This window comes from Anneissia japonica, unplaced genomic scaffold, assembly GCF_011630105.1.
Source record: "Anneissia japonica isolate Jap-2015-1 unplaced genomic scaffold, ASM1163010v1 scaffold93_len1081246_cov171, whole genome shotgun sequence".
NCBI lineage: Eukaryota > Metazoa > Echinodermata > Crinoidea > Comatulida > Comatulidae > Anneissia > Anneissia japonica.
In genome coordinates, this window is record NW_022726429.1 from 750,639 (window position 1) to 772,478 (window position 21,840).

Here is a 21,840-nt window from a genome sequence, read left to right on the forward strand (position 1 = left end):
ATCTGATATCGTACCTTCACTGGGAGTGGGTCTCCATTCACTAAAATCATTAGCTTCTCCTTATCATTTTTAATCTGACAAGATTCAAAATATTGCTCCATTTGAATCTTCCACGACCAGTTTCTGGGTGTGCCATCCCATTTGGGTGGTGGTAATCCTGGTAATTTGATCGGGTGTCTCGAGCCTGTATTTAGCTTATCTGTTAGGTTTTCTATAAGTTTTGTCAATTCAGTGTCATGTGATGAATGGTTCTCTTCCGCCTGTGGATTATGTTGTTGAATTTTGTCTTGGTACCTTGTTTCTACATCATCAATTGTATCCATCAGTGTTTCGTGGGACTGTGCAACTGTATCCTCTTTACTTGGATCTACTACTGTCATAGCATCTAATACCATGGACATCCTCTTGGTCTTCATTTGAATATCTTCGAAAACATCTTTAATTACGCTGTAGTCACTTCTTCCCATCACTCTATTAAATCGGTCAATAGCTCGGGTTAGATGGCCTTTCAAAGCTCTATACTTCGCAGTCAGTTCATCTGAACTGAGGTTGTTCAATTCCGTCATTGTAGTTGTTGGTACGTGTTTTACTAATTTGGATTAGACAAATTGATACAGGATCTGTTTGGACTTAGTGCTTTCACCTCTTTATTCTATCAGTAAAACCTGCAACATATCAAAATACTGTGTAACAATAACAAACTATGCAGTACTAAATTCAACTAAGTCACCTCATACTGATTTAAACTATTTTATATATTATTACAGTATCAACAACTTTATAAAAGGTACTGCTCTGCAGCCATAGGCTTAGGCTACGACTAACTACTCATCAGGAGACACACTCCTGAATGCCAATGTTGCCATTGGCAACGATCATGTACTGTATGTATGTAAGATGAGGCGATTCATCACTGACTGTTAGGCCTAGGCCCAACACATTTGTAGTTATAATAATGAACTGTAGTAAATAATCAAAACAATTATGTATAACTCACACGGTCATCCAACATGCATAAAGCAACTGTCCAATCCAATTAAGTTTTAAAACAACAAACATTAAGTTATTTAAATATAAACCAAACGTGGTCAAATGTTTCCCTTCTTGCTTCTACCTTACTCTCTCCATTCAACAACTGCCGTCAGTTCCAATTGTATGCGACGCAAGTTGTGCAATACAGAGCGAATTCAGCTGGTCAATTTAGTCCTTTTCCAATTCAGTATTGTTGTTATATCAATTAGTGTTGTTAGCTCAACTTCACTCGTTAACTCATTAGTTGTTATATCTATAGATGTCAGCTCCTCTAACGTTGTCAAATCATCTACTGACGTCGATGGTATCGTTGATGCATCAATCAAGGTTTTTTGATCAGCATCAATCGTTACTTTAGCGGTTGTGATATCTATAGATGTTACCTTTTCAATTGTTGTCAAATCATCTACTGTTGTCAACGGTATGGTTGTTGCATAAACAAATGTAATTCGCTCAGCTTCACTTGTTACTTCATCGGTTGTGATAGGTATTGATGTTAAATCGTCTACTGTTGTATAATCATCTACTGTTGTCGATGGTATTTTTGTTATATTAATTAGTGTAGTTAGCTCAACTTCACTCGTTAACTCATTAGTTGTGATATCTATTGTGGTAAGCTCCTCGAACGTTGTCAAATCATCTACTGTCGTCGATGGTATGGTTGATGCATCAATCAAGGTAATTTGATCAGCATCACTCGTTACTTTAGCGGTTGTGATATCTATAGATGTTAACTTTCCTATTGTTGTCAAATCATCAACCGTTGTCGATGGTATGGTTTTTGCCTCAACAAATGTAGTTTGCTCATTCTCACTTGTTACTTCATCGGTTGTGATAGCTATTGATGTTAAATCGTCTACTGTTTTAGAAAAATCAATTGTTGTCGACGGTATCGTCGTTAAATCAAATGGTGTAGTTAGGTCAGTATCGCTTGTTATTTCAATGGTTGTGATAGCATTGGATGTTACCTCCTGTAATGTTGTCAAATCATCTACTGTTGTCGACGGTATGGTTGTTGCATCAACAAATGTAGTTCGCTCAGCTTTACTTCTTACTTCATCAGCTGTGGTATCTATTGAGGTTACCTCCTCTACTGTTGTCAAATCACCAACCGCTGTCGATTGTATTGTTGTTATATCAATTAATGTTGTTAGATCAACTTCACTCGTTAACTCATTAGTTGTGATATATATCGATGTTAGCTCCTCTACTGTTGTCAAATCATCTACTGTCGTCGATGTTATCGTTGATGCATCAATCAAGGTAGTTTGACCAGCATCACTCGTTACTTCAGCGCTTGTGATAGCAATGGATGTTACCTCCTCTAATGTTTTCAAATCATCTACTCTTGTCCACGGTATGATTGTGTCATTAACAAATGTAGTTCGCTCAGCCTCACTTGTTACTTCATCAGCTGTGATATATATTGAGGTTACCTCATCTCCTGTTGTCAAATCACGAACCGCTGTCGATGGTATTGTTGTTATATCAATTAGTGTTGTTAGCTCAACTTCACTCATTAACTCATTAGTTGTGATATCTATTGATGTTAGCTCCTCTACCGTTTTCAAATCATCTACTGTCGTCGATAGTATCGTTGATGCATCAAGCAAGGTAGTTTGATCAGCATCATTCGTTACTTCAGCGGTTGTGATACCAATGGATGTTACCTCCTCTAATGTTGTCAAATCATCTACTCTTGTCGACGGTATGGTTGTTACATTAAAACATGTAGTTCGCACAGCTTCACTTGTTACTTCATTAGCCGGGATATCTATTGAGGTTACCTACTCTACTGCTGTTAAATCACCAACCTTTGTCGATGGTATTTTTGTTATATCAATTAGTGTTGTTAGCTCAACTTCACTCGTTAACTCATTAGTTGTGATATCTATTGATGTTAGCTCCTCTACCGTTGTCAAATCATCTACTGTCGTCGGTGGTGTCGTTGATGCATCAAGCAAGGTAGTTTGATCAGCATCACTCGTTACTTTAGCGGTTGTGATATCTATAGATGTTACCTTTTCTATTGTTGTCAAGTCATCAACCGTTGTCAATGGTTTTGCCTTTGCATCAAAAAATGTAGTTTGCTCATCCTCACTTGTTACTTCATCGGTTGTGATAGCTACTGATGTTAAATCGTGTACTGTTGTATCGTTGATGTATCCAGCAAGGTAGTTTGATCAGCATCACTCGTTACTTTAGCGGTTGTGACACCAATAGATGTTACCTCCCCTAATGTTGTCAAATTATCTACTCTTGTCGACGGTATGGTTGTTACTTCAAAAAATGTAGTTCGCTCAGTTTCACTTGTTACTTTATCAGCTGTGATATCTATTGAGGTTACCTCATCTACTGTTGTCAAATCACCAACCGCTGTCGATGGTATTGTTGTTATATCAATTAGTGTTGTTAGCTCAACTACACTCGTTAAATCATTAGTTGTGATATCTATTGATGTTAGCTCCTCTACCGTTGTCAAATCATGTACTGTTTTCGATGGTATCGTTGATGTATCAAGCAAGGTAGTTTGATCAGCATCACTCGTTACTTTGTTACCTCCTCTAATGTTGTCAAATCATCTACTCTTGTCGACGGTATGGTTGTTACACAAAAAAATGTAGTTCGCTCAGCTTCACTTGTTACTTCATCAGTTGTGATATCTATTGAGGTTACCTCATCTACTGTTGTCAAATCACGAACCGCTGTCGATGGTATTGTTGTTATATCAATTAGTGTTGTTAGCTCAACTTCACTCGTTAACTCATTAGTTGTGATATCTATTGATGTTAGCTTCTCTACCGTTTTCAAATCATCTACTGTCGTCGATGGTATCGTTGATGCATCAAGCAAGGTAGTTTGATCAGCATCACTCGTTACTTCAGCGGTTGTGATACCAATGGATGTTACCTCCTCTAATGTTGTCAAATTATATACTCTTGTCGACGGTATGGTTGTTACTTCAAAAAATGTTGTTCGCTCAGCTTCACTTGTTACTTTATCAGCTGTGATATCTATTGAGGTTACCTCCTTTACTGTTGTAAACTCATCAACCTTTGTCGATGGTATTGTTGTTATATCAATTAGTGTTGTTAGCTCAACTTCACTCGTTAACTCATTAGTTGTGATATCTATTGACGTTAGCTCCTCTACCGTTTTCAAATCATCTACTGTCGTCGATGGTATCGTTGATGCATCAAGCAAGGTAGTTTGATCAGCATCACTCGTTACTTCAGCGGTTGTGATACCAATGGATGTTAACTCATCTAATGTTGTCAAATTATCTACTCTTGTCGACGGTATTGTTGTTACTTCAAAAAATGTTGTTCGCTCAGCTTCACTTGTTACTTTATCAGCTGTGATATCTATTGAGGTTACCTCCTTTACTGTTGTAAAATCATCAACCTTTGTCGATGGTATTGTTGTTATATCAATTATTGTTGTTAGCTCAACTTCACTCGTTAACTCATTAGTTGTGATATCTATTGATGTTAGCTCCTCTACCGTTTTCAAATCATCTACTGTCGTCGATGGTATCGTTGATGCATCAAGCAAGGTAGTTTGATCAGCATCACTTGTTACTTCAGCGGTTGTGATACCAATGGATGTTACCTCCTCTAATGTTGTCAAATCATCTACTCCTGTCGACGGTATTGTTGTTACATTAAAACATGTAGTTCGCACAGCTTCACTTGTTACTTCATTAGCCGTGATATCTATTGAGGTTACCTCCTCCACTGCTGTTAAATCACCAACCTTTGTCGATAGTATTGTTCTTATATCAATTAGTGTTGTTAGCTCAACTTCACTCGTTAACTCATTAGTTGTGATATCTATTGATGTTAGCTCCTCTACCGTTGTCAAATCATCTACTGTCATCGGTGGTATCGTTGATGCATCAAACAAGGTAGTTTGATCAGCATCACTCGTTACTTTAGCGGTTGTGATATCTATAGATGTTACCTTTCCTATTGTTGTCAAGTCATCAACCGTTGTCAATGGTTTGGCCTTTGCATCCAAAAATGTAGTTTGCTCATCCTCACTTGTTACTTCATCGGTTGTGATAGCTACTGATGCTAAATCGTCTACTGTTGTAGAATCATTGTTGTCGACAGTATCGTCGTTAAATCAAATGGTGTAGTTAGGTTAGTGTCACTCGTTACTTCAGCGGTTGTGATAGTAATGGATGTTACCTTCTCTAATGTTGTCAAATCATCTACTGTTGTCAACTGTATGGTTGTTGCATCAACAAATGTAGTTCGCTCAGCTTCACTTGTTACTTCATCAGCTGTCATGTCTGTTGAGGTTACCTTATCTACTGTCAAATCACGAACCGCTGTCTATGGTATTGTTGTTATATCAATTAGTGTTGTTAGCTCAACTTCACTCGTTAACTCATTAGTTGTGATATCTATCGATGTTAGCTTCTTAATCGTTGTCAAATCATCTACTGTTGTCGATGATATCGTTGATGCATCAAGCAAGGTAGTTTGATCAGCATCACTCGATACTTCAGCGGTTGTGATAGTAATAGATGTTACCTTTTCTATTGTTGTCAAGTCATCAACCGTTGTCAATGGTTTGGCCTTTGCATCAAAAAATGTAGTTTGCTCATCCTCACTTGTTACTTCATCGGTTGTGATAGCTACTGATGTTAAGTCGTGTACTGTTGTATCGTTGATACATCAAGCAAGGTAGTTTGATCAGCATCACTCGTTACTTTAGCGGTTGTGATACCAATGGATGTTACCTCCTCTAATGTTGTCAAATCATCTACTCTTGTCGACGGTGTGGTTTTTACATTAAAACATGTAGTTCGCTCAGCTTCACTTGTTACTTCATCAGCTGTGATATCTATTGAGGTTACCTCATCTACTGTTGTCAAATCACGAACCACTGTCGATGGTATTGTTGTTAAATCAATTAGTTTTGTTAGCTCAACTTCACTCGTTAACTCATTAGTTGTGATATCTATTGATGTTAGCTCCTCTACCGTTTTCAAATCATCTACTGTCGTCGATGGTATCGTTGATGCATCAAGAAAGGTAGTTTGATCAGCATCACTCGTTACTTCAGCGGTTGTGATACCAATGGATGTTACCTCCTCTAATGTTGTCAAATTATCTACTCTTGTCGACGGTATGGTTGTTACTTCAAAAAATGTAGTTCGCTCAGCTTCACTTGTTACTTTATAAGCTGTGATATCTATTCAGGTTAGCTCCTCTACCGTTGTCAAATCATGTACTGTTGTCGATGGTATCGTTGATGCATCAAGCAAGGTAGTTTGATCAGCATCACTCGTTACTTTGTTACCTCCTCTAATGTTGTCAAATCATCTACTCTTGTCGACGGTATGGTTGTTACATAAAAAAATGTAGTTCGCTCAGCTTCACTTGTTACTTCATCAGTTGTGATATCTATTAAGGTTACCTCATCCACTGTTGTCAAATCACGAACCGCTGTCAATGGTATTGTTGTTATATCAATTAGTGTTGTTAGCTCAACTTCACTCGTTAACTCATTAGTTGTGATATCTATTGATGTTAGCTCCTCTACCGTTTTCAAATCATCTACTGTCGTCCATGGTATCGCTGATGCATCAAGCAAGGTAGTTTGATCAGCATCATTCGTTACTTCAGCGGTTGTGATACCAGTGGATGTTACCTCCTCTAATGTTGTCAAATTATCTACTCTTGTCGACGGTATGGTTGTTACTTCAAAAAATGTTGTTCGCTCAGCTTCACTTGTTACTTTATCAGCTGTGATATCTATTGAGTTTACCTCCTTTACTGTTGTAAAATCATCAATTTTTTGTCGATGGTATTGTTGTTATATCAATTAGTGTTGTTAGCTCAACTTCACTCGTTAACTCATTAGTTGTGATATCTAGTGATGTTAGCTCCTCTACCGTTTTCAAATCATCTACTGTCGTCGATGGTATCGTTGATGCATCAAGCAAGGTAGTTTGATCAGCATCACTCGTTACTTCAGCGATTGTGATACCAATGGATGTTACCTCTTCTAATATTGTCAAATCATCTACTCTTATCGACGGTATGGTTGTTACATCAAAAAATGTAGTTCGCTCAGCTTCACTTGTTACTTCATCAGCTGTAATATCTATTGAGGTTACCTAATCTTCTGTTGTCAAATCACCAACCGTTGTCGATGGTATTGTTGTTACATTAAAACATGTAGTTCGCACAGCTTCACTTGTTACTTCATTAGCCGTGATATCTATTGAGGTTACCTCATCTACTGCTGTTAAATCACCAACCTTTGTCGATGGTATTGTTTTTATATTAATTAGTGTTGTTAGCTCAACTTCACTCGTTAACTCATTAGTTGTGATATCTATTGATGTTAGCTCCTCTACCGTTGTCAAATCATCTACTGTCATCGGTGGTATCGTTGATGCATCAAACAAGGTAGTTTGATCAGCATCACTCGTTACTTTAGCAATTGTGATATCTATAGATGTTACCTTTCCTATTGTTGTCAAGTCATCAACCGTTGTCAATGGTTTGGCCTTTGCATCAAAAAATGTAGTTTGCTCATCCTCACATGTTACTTCATCGGTTGTGATAGCTACTGATGTTAAATCGTGTACTTTTGTATCGTTGATGCATCAAGCAAGGTAGTTTGATCAGCATCACTCGTTACTTCAGCGGTTGTGATACCAATGGATGTTACCTCGTCTAATGTTGTCAAATTATCTACTCTTGTCGACGGTATGGTTGTTACTTCATAAAATGTTGTTCGCTCAGCTTCACTTGTTACTTTATCAGCTGTGATATCTATTGAGGTTACCTCCTCTACTGTTGTCAAATCATCAACCTTTGTCGATGGTATTGTTGTTATATCAATTAGTGTTGTTAGCTTAACTTCACTCGTTAACTCATTAGTTGTGATATCTATTGATCTTAACTCCTCTACCGTTTTCAAATCATCTACTGTCGTCGATGGAATCGTTGATGCATCAAGCAAAGTAGTTTGATCAGCATCACTCGTTACTTCAGCGGTTGTGATACCAATGGATGTTACCTCTTCTAATACTGTTAAATCATCTACTCTTGTCGACGGTATGGTTGTTACATCAAAAAATGTAGTTCGCTCAGCTTCACTTGTTACTTCATCAGCTGTAATATATATTGAGGTTACCTCCTCTACTGCTGTTAAATCACAAACCCTTGTCGATGGTATTGTTGTTATGTCAATTAGTGTTGTTAGCTCAACTTCACTCGTTAACTCATTAGTTGTGATATCTATTGATGTTAGCTCCTCTACCGTTGTCAAATCATCTACTGTTGTCGATGGTATCGTTGATGCATCAAGCAAGGTAGTTTGATCAGCATCACTCGTTACTTTAGCGGTTATGATATTTATAGATTTTACCTTTCCTATTGTTGTCAAATCATCAACCGTTGTCTATGGTGTGGCTTTTGCATCAACAAATGTAGTTTGCTCATCCTCACTTGTTACTTCATCGGTTGTGATAGCTACTGATGCTAAATCGTCTACTGTTGTAGAATCATTGTTGTCGACAGTATCGTCGTTAAATCAAATGGTGTAGTTAGGTTAGTGTCACTCGTTACTTCAGCGGTTGTGATAGTAATGGATGTTACCTTCTCTAATGTTGTCAAATCATCTACTGTTGTCAACTGTATGGTTGTTGCATCAACAAATGTAGTTCGCTCAGCTTCACTTGTTACTTCATCAGCTGTCATGTCTGTTGAGGTTACCTCATCTACTGTTGTCAAATCACGAACCGCTGTCTATGGTATTGTTGTTATATCAATTAGTGTTGTTAGCTCAATTTCACTCGAAAACTCATTAGTTGTGATATCTATCGATGTTAGCTTCTTTACCGTTATCAAATCATCTACTGTTGTCGATGATATCGTTGATGCATCAAGCAAGGTAGTTTGATCAGCATCACTCGTTACTTCAGCGGTTGTGATACCAATGGATGTTACCTCTTCTAATATAGTCAAATCATCTACTCTTATCGACGGTATGGTTGTTACATCAAAAAATGTAGTTCGCTCAGCTTCACTTGTTACTTCATCAGCTGTAATATCTATTGAGGTTACATAATCTTCTGTTGTCAAATCACCAACCGTTGTCGATGGTATTGTTGTTATATCAATTAGTGTTGTTAGCTCACGTTAGCTCCTCTACCGTTGTCAAATCATCTACTGTTGTCGATGGTATCGTTGATGAATCAAGCAAGGTAGTTTGATCAGCATCACTTGTTACTTCAGCGGTGGTGATACCAATGGTTGTTACGTCTTCTAATATTGTCAAATCATCTACTCTTGTTGACGGTATGGTTGTTACATCAAAAAATGTAGTTCGCTCAGCTTCACTTGTTACTTCATCAACTGTAATAGTTATTGAGGTTACCTCATCTTCTGTTGTCAAATCACCAACCGTTGTCGATGGTATTGTTGTTATATCAATTAGTGTTGTTAGCTCAACTTCACTCGTTAACTCATTAGTTGTGATATCTATTGATGTAAGCTCCTCTACCGATGTCAAATCATCTACTGTTGTCGGTGGTATGGTTGTTGCATCAACAAATGTAGTTCGCTCAGCTTTACTTGTTACTTCATCAGCTGTGATATCTATTGAGGTTAAATCCTCTACTGTTGTCAAATCACCAACCGTTGTCGATGGTATTGTTGTTATATCAATTAGTGTTGTTAGCTCAACTTCTCTCGTTAACTCATTAGTTGTGATATCTATTGATGTTAGCTCCTCTACCGTTGTCAAATCATCTACTGTTGTCGATGGTATCGTTGATGCATCAAGCAAGGTAGTTTGATCAGCATCACTCGTTACTTCAGCGGTGTTGATACCAATGGATGTTACCTCTTCTAATATTGTCAAATCATCTACTCTTGTCGACGGTATGGTTGTTACATCAAAAAATGTAGTTCGCTCAGCTTCACTTGTTACTTCATCAGCTGTAATATATATTGAGGTTACCTCATCTACTGTTGTCAAATCACCAACCGTTGTCGATGGTATTGTTGTTATATCAATTAGTGTTGTTAGCTCAACTTCACTCGTTAACTCATTAGTTGTGATATCTATTGGTGTTAGCTCCTCTACCGTTGTCAAATCATCTACTGTTGTCGATGGTATCGTTGATGCATCAAGCAAGGTAGTTTGATCAGCATCACTCGTTACTTTAGCGGTTGTGATATCTATAGATGTTACCTTTCCTATTGTTGTCAAATCATCAACCGTTGTCAATGGTGTGGCTTTTGCATCAACAAATGTAGTTTGCTCATCCTCACTTGTTACTTCATTGGTTGTGATAGCTACTGATGCTAAATCGTCTACTTTTGTAGAATCAATTTTGTCGACAGTATCGTCGTTAAATCAAATGGTGTAGTTAGGTTAGTGTCACTCGTTACTTCAGCGGTTGTGATAGTAATGGATGTTATTTTCTCTAATGTTGTCAAATCATCTACTGTTGTCCACTGTATGGTTGTTGCATCAACAAATGTAGTTCGCTCAGCTTCACTTGTTACTTCATCAGCTGTCATGTCTGTTGAGGTTACCTTATCTACTGTTGTCAAATCACGAACCGCTGTCTATGGTATTGTTGTTATATCAATTTGTGTTGTTAGCTCAACTTCACTCGTTAACTCATTAGTTGTGATATCTATTGATGTTAGCTTCTTAACCGTTCTCAAATCCTCTACTGTTGTCGATGATATCGTTGATGCATCAAGCAAAGTAGTTTGATCAGCATCACTCGTTACTTCAGCGGTTGTGATACCAATGGATGTTACCTCTTCTAATATTGTCAAATCATCTACTCTTGTCGACGGTATCGTCGTTACATCAACAAATGTAGTTCGCTCAGCTTCACTTGTTACTTCATCAGCTGTAATATCTATTGAGGTTACCTCATCTTCTGTTGTCAAATCACCAACCGTTGTCGATGGTATTGTTGTTATATCAATTAGTGTTGTTAGCTCAACTTCTCTCGTTAACTCATTAGTTGTGATATCTATTGATGTTAGCTCCTCTACCGTTGTCAAATCATCTACTGTTGTCGATGGTATCGTTGATGAATCAAGCTAGGTAGTTTGATCAGCATCACTTGTTACTTCAGCGGTTGTGATACCAATGGATGTTACCTCTTCTAAAATTGTCAAATCATCTACTCTTGTCGACGGTATGGTTGTTACATCAAAAAATGTAGTTCGCTCAGCTTCACTTGTTACTTCATCAGCTGTTGTCTCTTATACACATCTAGATGTGTATAAGAGACAGGTTAGGTTAGTGTCACTCGTTACTTCAGCGGTTGTGATAGTAATGGATGTTACCTTCTCTAATGTTGTCAAATCATCTACTGTTGTCAACTGTATGGTTGTTGCATCAAAAAATGTAGTTCGCTCAGCTTCACTTGTTACTTCATCAGCTGTCATGTCTGTTGAGGTTACCTTATCTACTGTTGTCAAATCACGAACCGCTGTCTATGGTATTGTTGTTATATCAATTAGTGTTGTTAGCTCAACTTCACTCGTTAACTCATTAGTTGTGATAGCTATCGATGTTAGCTTCTTAACCGTTGTCAAATCATCTACTGTTGTCGATGATATCGTTGATGCATCAAGCAAGGTAGTTTGATCAGCATACTCGTTACTTCAGCGGTTGTGATACAAATTGATGTTACCTCTTTTAATATTGTCAAATCATCTACTCTTGTCGACGGTATGGTTGTTACATCAACAAATGTAGTTCGCTCAGCTTCACTTGTTACTTCATCAGCTGTAATATCTATTGAGGTTACCTCATCTTCTGTTGTCAAATCACCAACCGTTGTCGATGGTATTGTTGTTATATCAATTAGTGTTGTTAGCTCAACTTCTCTCGTTAACTCATTAGTTGTGATATCTATTGATGTTAGCTCCTCTACCGTTGTCAAATCATCTACTTTTGTCGATGGTATCGTTGATGAATCAAGCTAGGTAGTTTGATCAGCATCACTTGTTAATTCAGCGGTGGTGATACCAGTGGATGTTACCTCTTCTAATATTGTCAAATCATCTACTCTTGTCGACGGTATGGTTGTTACATCAAAAAATGTAGTTCGCTCAGCTTCACTTGTTACTTCATCAGCTATAATATATATTGAGGTTAGCTCATCTACTGTTGTCAAATCACCAACCGTTGTCGATGGTATTGTTGTTATATCAATTAGTGTTGTAAGCTCTACTTCACTCGTTAACTCATTAGTTGTGATATCTATTGATGTTAGCTCCTCTACCGTTGTCAAATCATGTACTGTTGTCGATGGTATCGTTGATGCATCAAGCAAGGTAGTTTGATCAGCATCACTCGTTACTTTAGAGGTTGTGATATCTCTAGATGTTACCTTTCCTATTGTTGTCAAATCATCAACCGTTGTCAATAGTGTGGCTTTTGCATCAACAAATGTAGTTTGCTCAGGCTCATTTATTACTTCATCGGTTGTGATAGCTACTGATGCTAAATCGTCTACTGTTGTCAAATCAACTACTTTTGTCGACGGTATCGTCGTTAAGTCAAATTGTGTAGTTAGGTCAGTGTCACTTGTTATTTCGTCTGTTGTGATAGCAATGAATGTTACCTCCTCTACTGTTGTCGAATCATCTGCCGTTGTTGCTTGTATCCTTGTTGTATCAAGTAATGTGGTTATCTCAATTTCATTTGTTGCTTCCACAGCTGTGATATCTATTGAGGTTACCTCCTCTACTGTTGTCAAATCACCAACTGTTGTCAATGGTATTGTTGTTACATGAATTAGTGTTGTTAGCTGAACTTCACTTGATACTTTATTGGTTGAGATTTCTATTGGTGTTACCTCTTCTACTTTTGTCAAATCATTTACCGTTGTTGATGGTTTGGGTGTTACATCAACCAATGTAGTTAGTTCACTATCACTTGTTTCTTTATCGGTTGTGATATCTTTTGAGGATACCTGTTCTACTGTTTTCAACTCATCTACAGTTGTCAAATCATCTGCCGTTGTGGATGGTAACGTTGTTACTTCTAGTAGTGTTGTTTACTCAGCTTAACTTGTTACTCCATCAGTTATGATATATACTGATGTTATTGCCTCTACTGTTGTCAAATCACCTGCCATTGTTGATGGTGTCGTTGTTGCATCATGTAATGTAGTTAGCTCAGTTCCACTTGTTACTTTATCAGTTGTGATATATTATTGTGTTACCTCGTCTACTGTTTTCAAATCATCTGTCGTTGTTGATAGTATCGTTGTTACATCAAGTAGTGTTGCCAGCTCAACTTCACTTGTTATTTCTTCTGTTGTCGAAACATCTACTGTTGTTGACGTTTTTTGATCAACCAATGAAGTAAGTCTAGTTGCACTTGTCACATCATTATTTGTTGTATCTAATGAGTTGTTTTGTTGTAAAATATGCCTTATCTGTTGTTTCTAATGTTGTTGAATTTTCATCCTTTGACGTCAATTCAGTTGTATATTGATCACCATTTTTTGAAAATGTTGTTTCTGGTACACTTATTTTATTAGTTGTTGAGGGAGAAGTGTTTGCTTTGTTCGACACTTCCTCAGTATTATAGTTAGTTGATGAATCACTTGAAGTTGTTTCTTCGTATTCTATGGTAAAGTGCTCTTTGGTATTTGCTATGGTAGTCGTTACATCAGCTTAATAAAAAATATCAAAAAGTTGTTTTACAAGAATACATTATTTCTATGATTTATTTTTTATGTCTTGAAGTTCGTTGTCAAGAAAATGTGCTACTACGACCTTCTAGAGGCTACAGTTATAATATATAATCATATACAGTAAATATTGTACAGATAATGATGCAACGGGAAGAATATTTTCATGAATTCATAGACTGACTGTTTCATTTAACGAGGCGGAGCCTATTTGAATGGAAAAGTCAAGATAATATTCTTTCCATTGCATCCATAAACAAACATTACTTGTTTTAATAACACACCTAAATAGATCGGTTCAGCCTAGGCCTATCCTCTCCCGCAAAACCTAGGCCTAGGACTAGGCTAGAAATCTGTCTGCACATTTCAGAAAATAACAGCTGAATTCCGCACCACAGATTTTGTGCAAATTTGAGCTAGTTTTTTAGGTATCATCCACACATTTAAAATACTTTACAGCTGTTACAGTAAACAAAATATTCAATACATTGTATACCGCTAAGACAAGTTCAGAAAAAAAGTCTTTTTAACCAATCAAAGGATTGCATTAGATTGAAGTCATTTCGTATCCATAGGCAACGTGCAATGGACGATTCGGATTTAAAAAACGGCAAGGTGGAATAAAATTTCAACGATGAGCGATAAAATTGGCGAAATAAGTAATGTAACGTGGTACAAAATTAAACAATCAAATTACTGGGATCTATTTAGGCGTGTTTTAATACCATATAGCAAGGCCAACACTTTGAAATCAAATAAATGGAAATACATTTTACGATAGATTAAAAAAATATTGTAGACAGAATGTGAACTAATGCGATTTGCTAAAGACGAAATGCATTATATATATATATACATATATATATACATATATAAATACACATATATATACATATATATACACATATATATATACACATATATATACATTTATGTATATATACATATATACATATATATGCATATATATACATAATATAAACATATATATATATACATATATATGTAAAATTAAAATATATATATATATATATTATATAATCTGTTTAACCATGAAGCCTCCGTGCTCTAATGGTTATGACGCTCGCATTGACAGCGAGAGGTCGCAGGTTCGAGTCCCGCCAGAGGAATTTTATTACACAATTTCTTTTATTCATTTATTTACAGGACTACATTCGTTGAGAGCCATGCTACACGATGTATTATTATGTCCTTTATTCGAACATAGATGTTTTGTATGGGTCTGTACACAGTACCTTAAGAAAATAGTGAAAATTCATTTTTCCAGGAATGGTAATTTGAAGGGTCTTGCGTTCGATCCCGATGAGGACTACGTTTGTTTTTCAAATTTAATTTCATCCTACTTCAGTGGTGGCGCAAGGTTTTGCCAGACAGGGGGTCCGATTTCCCCGACGAAGAAAGTGGGTGCTGTCGATCGTCACTCAAAATCTCTCGAAAATAATCTATTGGAGCCAAGCCCACGAAAAATATGACAATTTAGCTGTTTTAACGGCGTATTTAATTCATTTTGGGTCTACTAATATGTAGAAAATACAAAAACATTTTTTTTTCTCTCCGACGAATTGTGGTTTTCTTCCCCTATATTGGGGGGTGGGGGAGGGAAGCTCTCTCCGACGAGGGGATGGACCTGGATCTACCCCTGTCCTTGTTAAATCTGTGTGTTATTAAAGTTTCCAAGTTTCTTTCTTCAAGACGGCTATTACAACCAGTACCAGCAGTAAACAGTTAGGGTTTGGTTATTCAATACAGTATTATGTTAAGTACTTTTTCATAATTTATTCAAATTAGCGACGACTTACCACAAATAAATTATATTCCTTTACTAAAGCTAATAGTAATATCACTGTGTATCTAATCCATAAAACATTTAAATATGTCTGAATATCTGTCTGACTTGTGATTGATTGAAAATATTATATATGTTTATGTGATTTTGTTGAAATATCAAAATGGAAATGTAGTTGTAATTGTAATGAAAATTTAATTCTAATGATGTGATTTTAATAGGGGAAAAAATAAAATCTATCAATGTAATTTGATAAATAGTGTATTTGTTTACACTTTATAAAAAGAAATATAAAAAAATTCGGAAAACAAATTTCGATTTAATAAATAATCTTGAACATAAATCAGAATATAAACGGCTTAGAAACTTGATAAATGCCAAGATTAAAAAGGCAAAATATGATTACTTTAACTCTATCAATATTAGATATAGTAAAAATCCAAAAAAAATGTGGAATGAATTAAGTAAATTAACGGGTAAAAATACGAAAAACACATATACTTCTAATATCGAGTGTAATGACTTCAATGATTATTTCACTAATATTGGCGAAAAAATGTCAAAAACCTTTGGAAACAATTTTCCAAAATGGAAAAATCCACCTTGCGAATATTCCTTCTCCTTTGATTATATAAATGTTCATACCATACTTGATAGACTAAAACAACTACCTGAAAAAAATATTGATGTGTTAGACCTTGATAGTAAACTACTTAGATTAGCGGCACCCTTTATCTCTGTTTCTCTTTGCCACATTTTTAACCTTTCTTTAACTTCCGGCTGTGTTCCGGATGATTGGAAAATTGCGCGGACAACGCCAATTTATAAAGGAAAGGGTAGTAAAGAGTGTATGAGCAACTTTAGACCAATATCCACTGTAAGTCATATTGCAAAGATTGTTGAGAAAGAGGTGCAAGCTCAATTGACTTCCTATCTTATTGATTATGATTTAATCAATATTGATCAATTTGCGTTTCTTAAGAATCACTCTACAGTTACATGTTTACACAGAGTCGTTGACGAATGGCTTGAATGCATGGATGACTCCGAGATGATTGGAGCATGTTTTTTAGATATTTCTAAGTGCTTTGACACTATTGATCACTCAATTCTACTATACAAACTTGCTAACTATGGTGTAAATCCAAATGCTATTGAATGGTTCAAAAGCTATCTTAAAAATAGAAAACAATTTGTATACTGCAATAATAGCAAATCAAAATTGAATTCCATTAACATTGGTGTTCCTCAGGGTAGTGTTCTAGGACCTATTCTTTTTCTCTTATTTATTAATGATATTTCACAATCTATCGGAAATGGTATCTGTAGCATTTTTGCTGATGATGTAGTTGTTTACACATCTAGTAACAACGTAACCATAATTAATTATTCATTACAAAATATAATGAACAATGTAAAAAAATGGTATATGATAATCACCTTTCCATTAATACCGATAAAACTAAAATAATGCTTCTCAGAAATAATCACTCTAGGACCATTAATAACACCTTAAATATTGTTCTTGATAACACAAAACTTGAACAAGTTTGCAGCATAAGGTACCTAGGAGTTATAATTGACGACACTCTAAGTTGGAAACAACATGTGCACAATATTTCTAAAAATGTGGGATTTTAAAATTACAATGTTGGGAAAAATGTCAGGGTTTCTTAATAAATCACTATTAGAAACTCTGTACTTAAGTACTATTCAGCCTTATTCTGATTATGCAATAACTGTTTGGGGAAATTTGTCCGAACTTAATAAGAAAATTGTTAAAAGACACCAGAGAAGGGCGGCTCGTATTATAACGGGTAACTTTGATTATCGAAATATTAGAGGTGATTCTGTCTCTTATACACATCTAGATGTGTATAAGAGACAGGCTTTTAAATGAAATTGTATTAGTATGTGATAGGCACACACATTCAACCCGTAGTGGGAACTTACTTCGAGTGGTTACACCTAAATTTAACTCGTATAAAATGAGTTCGAGTCTTAAGGTTGCCGGAGCAAATATCTGGAATGAATTACATTCAAATATCACCCACTCACCTTCAATTTATTCTTTCAAAAAGACTTACAAGGCTCACTTCTTCCCCCTTAATTGATTTCTGGCCTTGTCTGATTACTATTTAGGTTTTTCTGCTTTTGAAAAGCCGCACCCCCTTATTTGAGGTGGCGCCGTCAACTTAGCAGTGCACGGTAGGGGAGCCGTAGGCTTATCCTCGGTGGAAGCTACCGGAGCCCAGCAAACTGACGCCGAGGTACCTGCGTGTACACGGTAGTGATGGCGGCGTCATCTCAAAAGCGGGGGCGCGCGTATGCCATTTTCGTGATTTCTGAAGAGGAAATGGAGGAAAAAAGAATAAAAAAGGAAAGAAAAAAAAAGTGGAATTGGGGAGGAAAAGGGTTACTAAATGATGATTATGATTATTAATGCCTGACTCTGGGTGTGTTCTCTTGTGTTTTGTTTAACATTATTTTTTTTTTGTAGTTGTTTATTATTATTATTATGATTGTTATTATCATTATTAATATTATTATTATTATTATTATTATTTTTTTCTTTTTTTTCCAGGACCACAATGAAAAACATTTCTTCAAAATGATTGTGTCATCCTGGCTAAAGATATTAGTAAATAAATCTGACTTGAATGCAGCCCTACTCGCTCCTAAGAAAAACAAATTGGCCTTGTTATGCGTTATAATTATCAGATAATATAGTAGTATATTAACGTAGAATTACCAGAGCTTGTTTGCAAAAGAAAATGTCATATCATGGCCTTATGTCGGGGAAGACGATAAATTTTGTCGGGGAACAAACAAAACAAATTAAAAAAATATTTACATTTAATATTCGTTTAGCCACCATATTGTTTGTGTTAACTTTTTAGATGGTTACATTGCATACTCTTTGTTTCTTGTTATATTCGAAATGTTTTGGTTTTGGAAGCTGATTTCAACATTAGAAAGCATAGCCTACATGAAGTCATATTATAGTAACTCAATGCCTATCAAATAAATAATAAAAATTCGCTATAATTCATCAAATATCCGTGGCTTCCACCGGGGGCCCTAGGCGGCCTCTGGCCCCCAGCCAAGAGAGACTCGATTCGCTCCACTAGCCCCCTACCCCGTCGGGGCCTATAGCACCTCCGTCGGGCAGGTCCTGGCGCCATCACTGCATCTGATACAACTATAATATAGCTATATAGTTGTCAAAAGAATCGTGAAGAAAATATCCTTAAAATTTTCTATAAATATAGATATTCCAAATCAAAACTTACAATGTATGCAAGTCATCACCATATATAATATCAAAATATAGACACAAACCGACGACAAATAGCGTGACCATCCAAGTGCCAACAACTTTTATAACCAAAATGGGTAACATCAGTCTTTTGAACCGAGTCTGTTGATTCAAAGATGATGCCACAGGATGGTAATTTTCAAACGTCATTCAGGCTATAGTTGAGTAACTGACACCAGTAATATTCATAAGCGAACTAAAAGTCATACCTAGTTGTTGTTTAAACCAAGCGGACAGCCTACTCATCGGATAATAATTATCGATAACAGAAGATTAAAATCAGAACACCCTTCAAAAATCCAGGCCATGTTGGTGGTAAATGATACTAGTGAAAGTACATGAATCCAAATGTAACACTTCAAAACATTCAGTAATACTTCTTGGACCCAGTATGTTTATTAATAATTTAATGCATGACAATGTGATTATTATACTGACTGATAGAGGATTTTAGAAATATGTTTTGTGCTAAGCATGCTACCCTCGAAGTACACCAAACTTAGAATTATGTTTGGTGAAAATCAAGCGTATGAAGTCCTATAATTGGGTAATAATGAGATGACGTCAAATTTCATTATCAATACGATTGAGCAAGTGCGAGTGTGGATGAAAGAGGCTGACTGTATATTGTATAGGCCTATTATTTACATTAATGTAAAACAGTGGGGGATGTGGCCGCGCCCCGCCTCCTTACTTAGGCCAGCACTGTAAAACATGGCTGAAGAAGGGGAATATTTTTCTACTGTTTCTTATTGCTCACTGGATAAGAGGCCAGGGTCGATGAAATATAATAATAAAAAAACACTTTATACCTTGATTCTTGACACTAACACAATAACGTTCCCATTTATACGCACGTGGAACCATTTAATAAATACTCATCAAGCACTCACTTAGGCTTGATAATCTTTACTTTCAATGAAGAAAATAATATCAGGCGATAAATTATACACCCCTGTCGCAGAAGAAAATCGTCGGTGGACCGCTTCAGAGGGATTTTGAGCAACGCCTGACCACGCCCATTTCTTTGATGATTTTGTTACCATGTTAGCATTGATATTGCTAATCATAAAACTTATAGGAGGATCACTAGTGGTGTCGTTGTACTATTTGTTGTTAATAAAATTATTCCATAAGCATAATGTTCCGTTATTTATACAGCACATGAAATACAGTCTTATAGAATTTTCATTAAAATGAAATACATTATTCCCGTATTTAACTGCACTTACGTTATGCCTACGTTATGCGTTAAATAACCCTAAAAATGAAAATTAGGCTGGCCGGTTTGGGAACAGGTTTGTGTCCATATTATTATTGTCCGTTTACATGATGTAGTTTAAGTAAGGTAGGCCTATAAGTGTCCCAGCTCGTATTTTCAATTTCCAAGTTGAATGAGGACAAATACATATTTCTCAGTATTAGCAGATAAAAGACCACATTAATAGTAATAATGATGATAATAATAATAATAATAATAATAATAATAATAATATTAATAATATATTGAAATGTGTAACTGCCCAATGGTTACAAAATGTTTACGATTCAACTTATGTCAACGTATTTATTATACGATTCTTGACACTCACACAATAACGTTCCCATTTATACGCACGTGGAAACATATTTAATAAATACTCATCAAGCACTCACTTAGGCTTGATAATCTTTACTTTCAATGAAGAAAATAATATCAGGCGATAAATTATACACCCCTGTCGCAGAAGAAAATCGTCGGTGGACCGCTTCAGAGGGATTTTGAGTAACGCCTGACCACGCCCATTTCGCTCTCGTCGGGGACATCGTCCCTCCCACTACCGGGACATCGGACCCTTTCTTGCAAATCCTGATGCCACACCCGGGACTACGTGTATTGATGGATACACACCTAATACTACGCCCTAATTATATTATAGGAAAATAAATTCACCTGCCACCTGTATCATCGCCTAGAGGAAAATCAGTGATAGCGCATGGATCTAACCGACGGATGAGCTGAAGGGGTAGAAGTGGGGGCCCAGGGATTCCGTCAGGAATCTACGGATATTGGACGAATTTTGGTGAATTAATATTAGTTTTTTAATATATATCAAAGTAATGTATTCAGTGGCAGAGATTCCATATTTTCGTAGAAAGAAATAGCTTAAATTTACCCATTAAAGCTGGAGGGCCGGGGACCCCCTATGTTCCCCACCCCCACTCCAGGAGCTCACACATTCTAGAGGATTAGATGACAAATTTATTAGACTAAATGACATCCCTTCTTGTTTCATTATCTACTCGAGAAAGGCCGCCAGTGGACATATACGTGTTTGTATCAGCCGCGATCACTGAAATGGTACGTTCCCAGGGGTGTGGCCCCCAGGATTTTCCCGACTGGGTGGGGGGGTGATATCTGGGACCGGGGGGTTTGATTTCTCCGACGAAAGCAATGTGGGCGTAGTCGAGCTTTGATTAAAAGGTTTCGAAAGTGGTCCTGGGGCGAAGGCCCCGAAAATTTTTAACAATTTAGGGGTTTCAAAGGCTTATTAATCGATTTTAGAGTCTACTAATAGGCCCCTATGTCGAAAATACATATATTTTTTTTTCTCCTCGACGAATTGTGCTTTTTCTTCCCAACGGGGAGGGGGAAGCGCTCTCCCCGAAGGGGGACTCTGCCCCGGCCCCCTGCTTCCCCCCGGAAGCAGTTTGGCGCAGCGGGAACGGTTTGGTTTCCCAACCTCGAGGGCGGGGTTTCTTTCCCTCGCTGTGCATTTCGCTTGTGTCCTTGAGCAAGACACTTTATCTGCATTGCTTCTCTCCACCCAGGAATATAAATGGGTACCTGGTGGGGTTGCCTGCTCCTGCGCTGATTACCAGCAGCAACCAGTGGCTTAGCTAGAGGTTCTGGCTCCCGGAGCAAGAGTAGAAAATCCCCCCCCCACCCCCCCAATTTGTAATTATAATATTTTTAAATTAATTGATATTGGT

The 21,840-nt window shown here is 36.8% G+C and overlaps 1 protein-coding gene across 1 annotated transcript; it reads right to left on the reverse strand.

The window, feature by feature from the left end:
* Positions 1-639: 639 nt before the first annotated feature.
* Positions 640-16,304, reverse strand: LOC117113200 (mucin-17-like). The gene is made up of 18 exons (XM_033256488.1): positions 16,262-16,304; positions 13,547-13,723; positions 12,431-13,086; positions 11,459-11,528; positions 10,802-10,963; positions 9,870-10,001; positions 9,285-9,416; positions 8,979-9,112; positions 7,696-7,869; positions 7,189-7,309; positions 6,589-6,821; positions 5,306-5,372; positions 4,996-5,120; positions 4,257-4,437; positions 3,017-3,178; positions 2,088-2,497; positions 1,262-2,003; positions 640-665 (listed from the first exon to the last, which is right to left on the reverse strand). The coding sequence occupies exons 1-18, from the start codon at positions 16,302-16,304 to the stop codon at positions 640-642; spliced, it is 3,747 nt and encodes a 1,248-aa protein (XP_033112379.1).
* Positions 16,305-21,840: the final 5,536 nt, after the last annotated feature.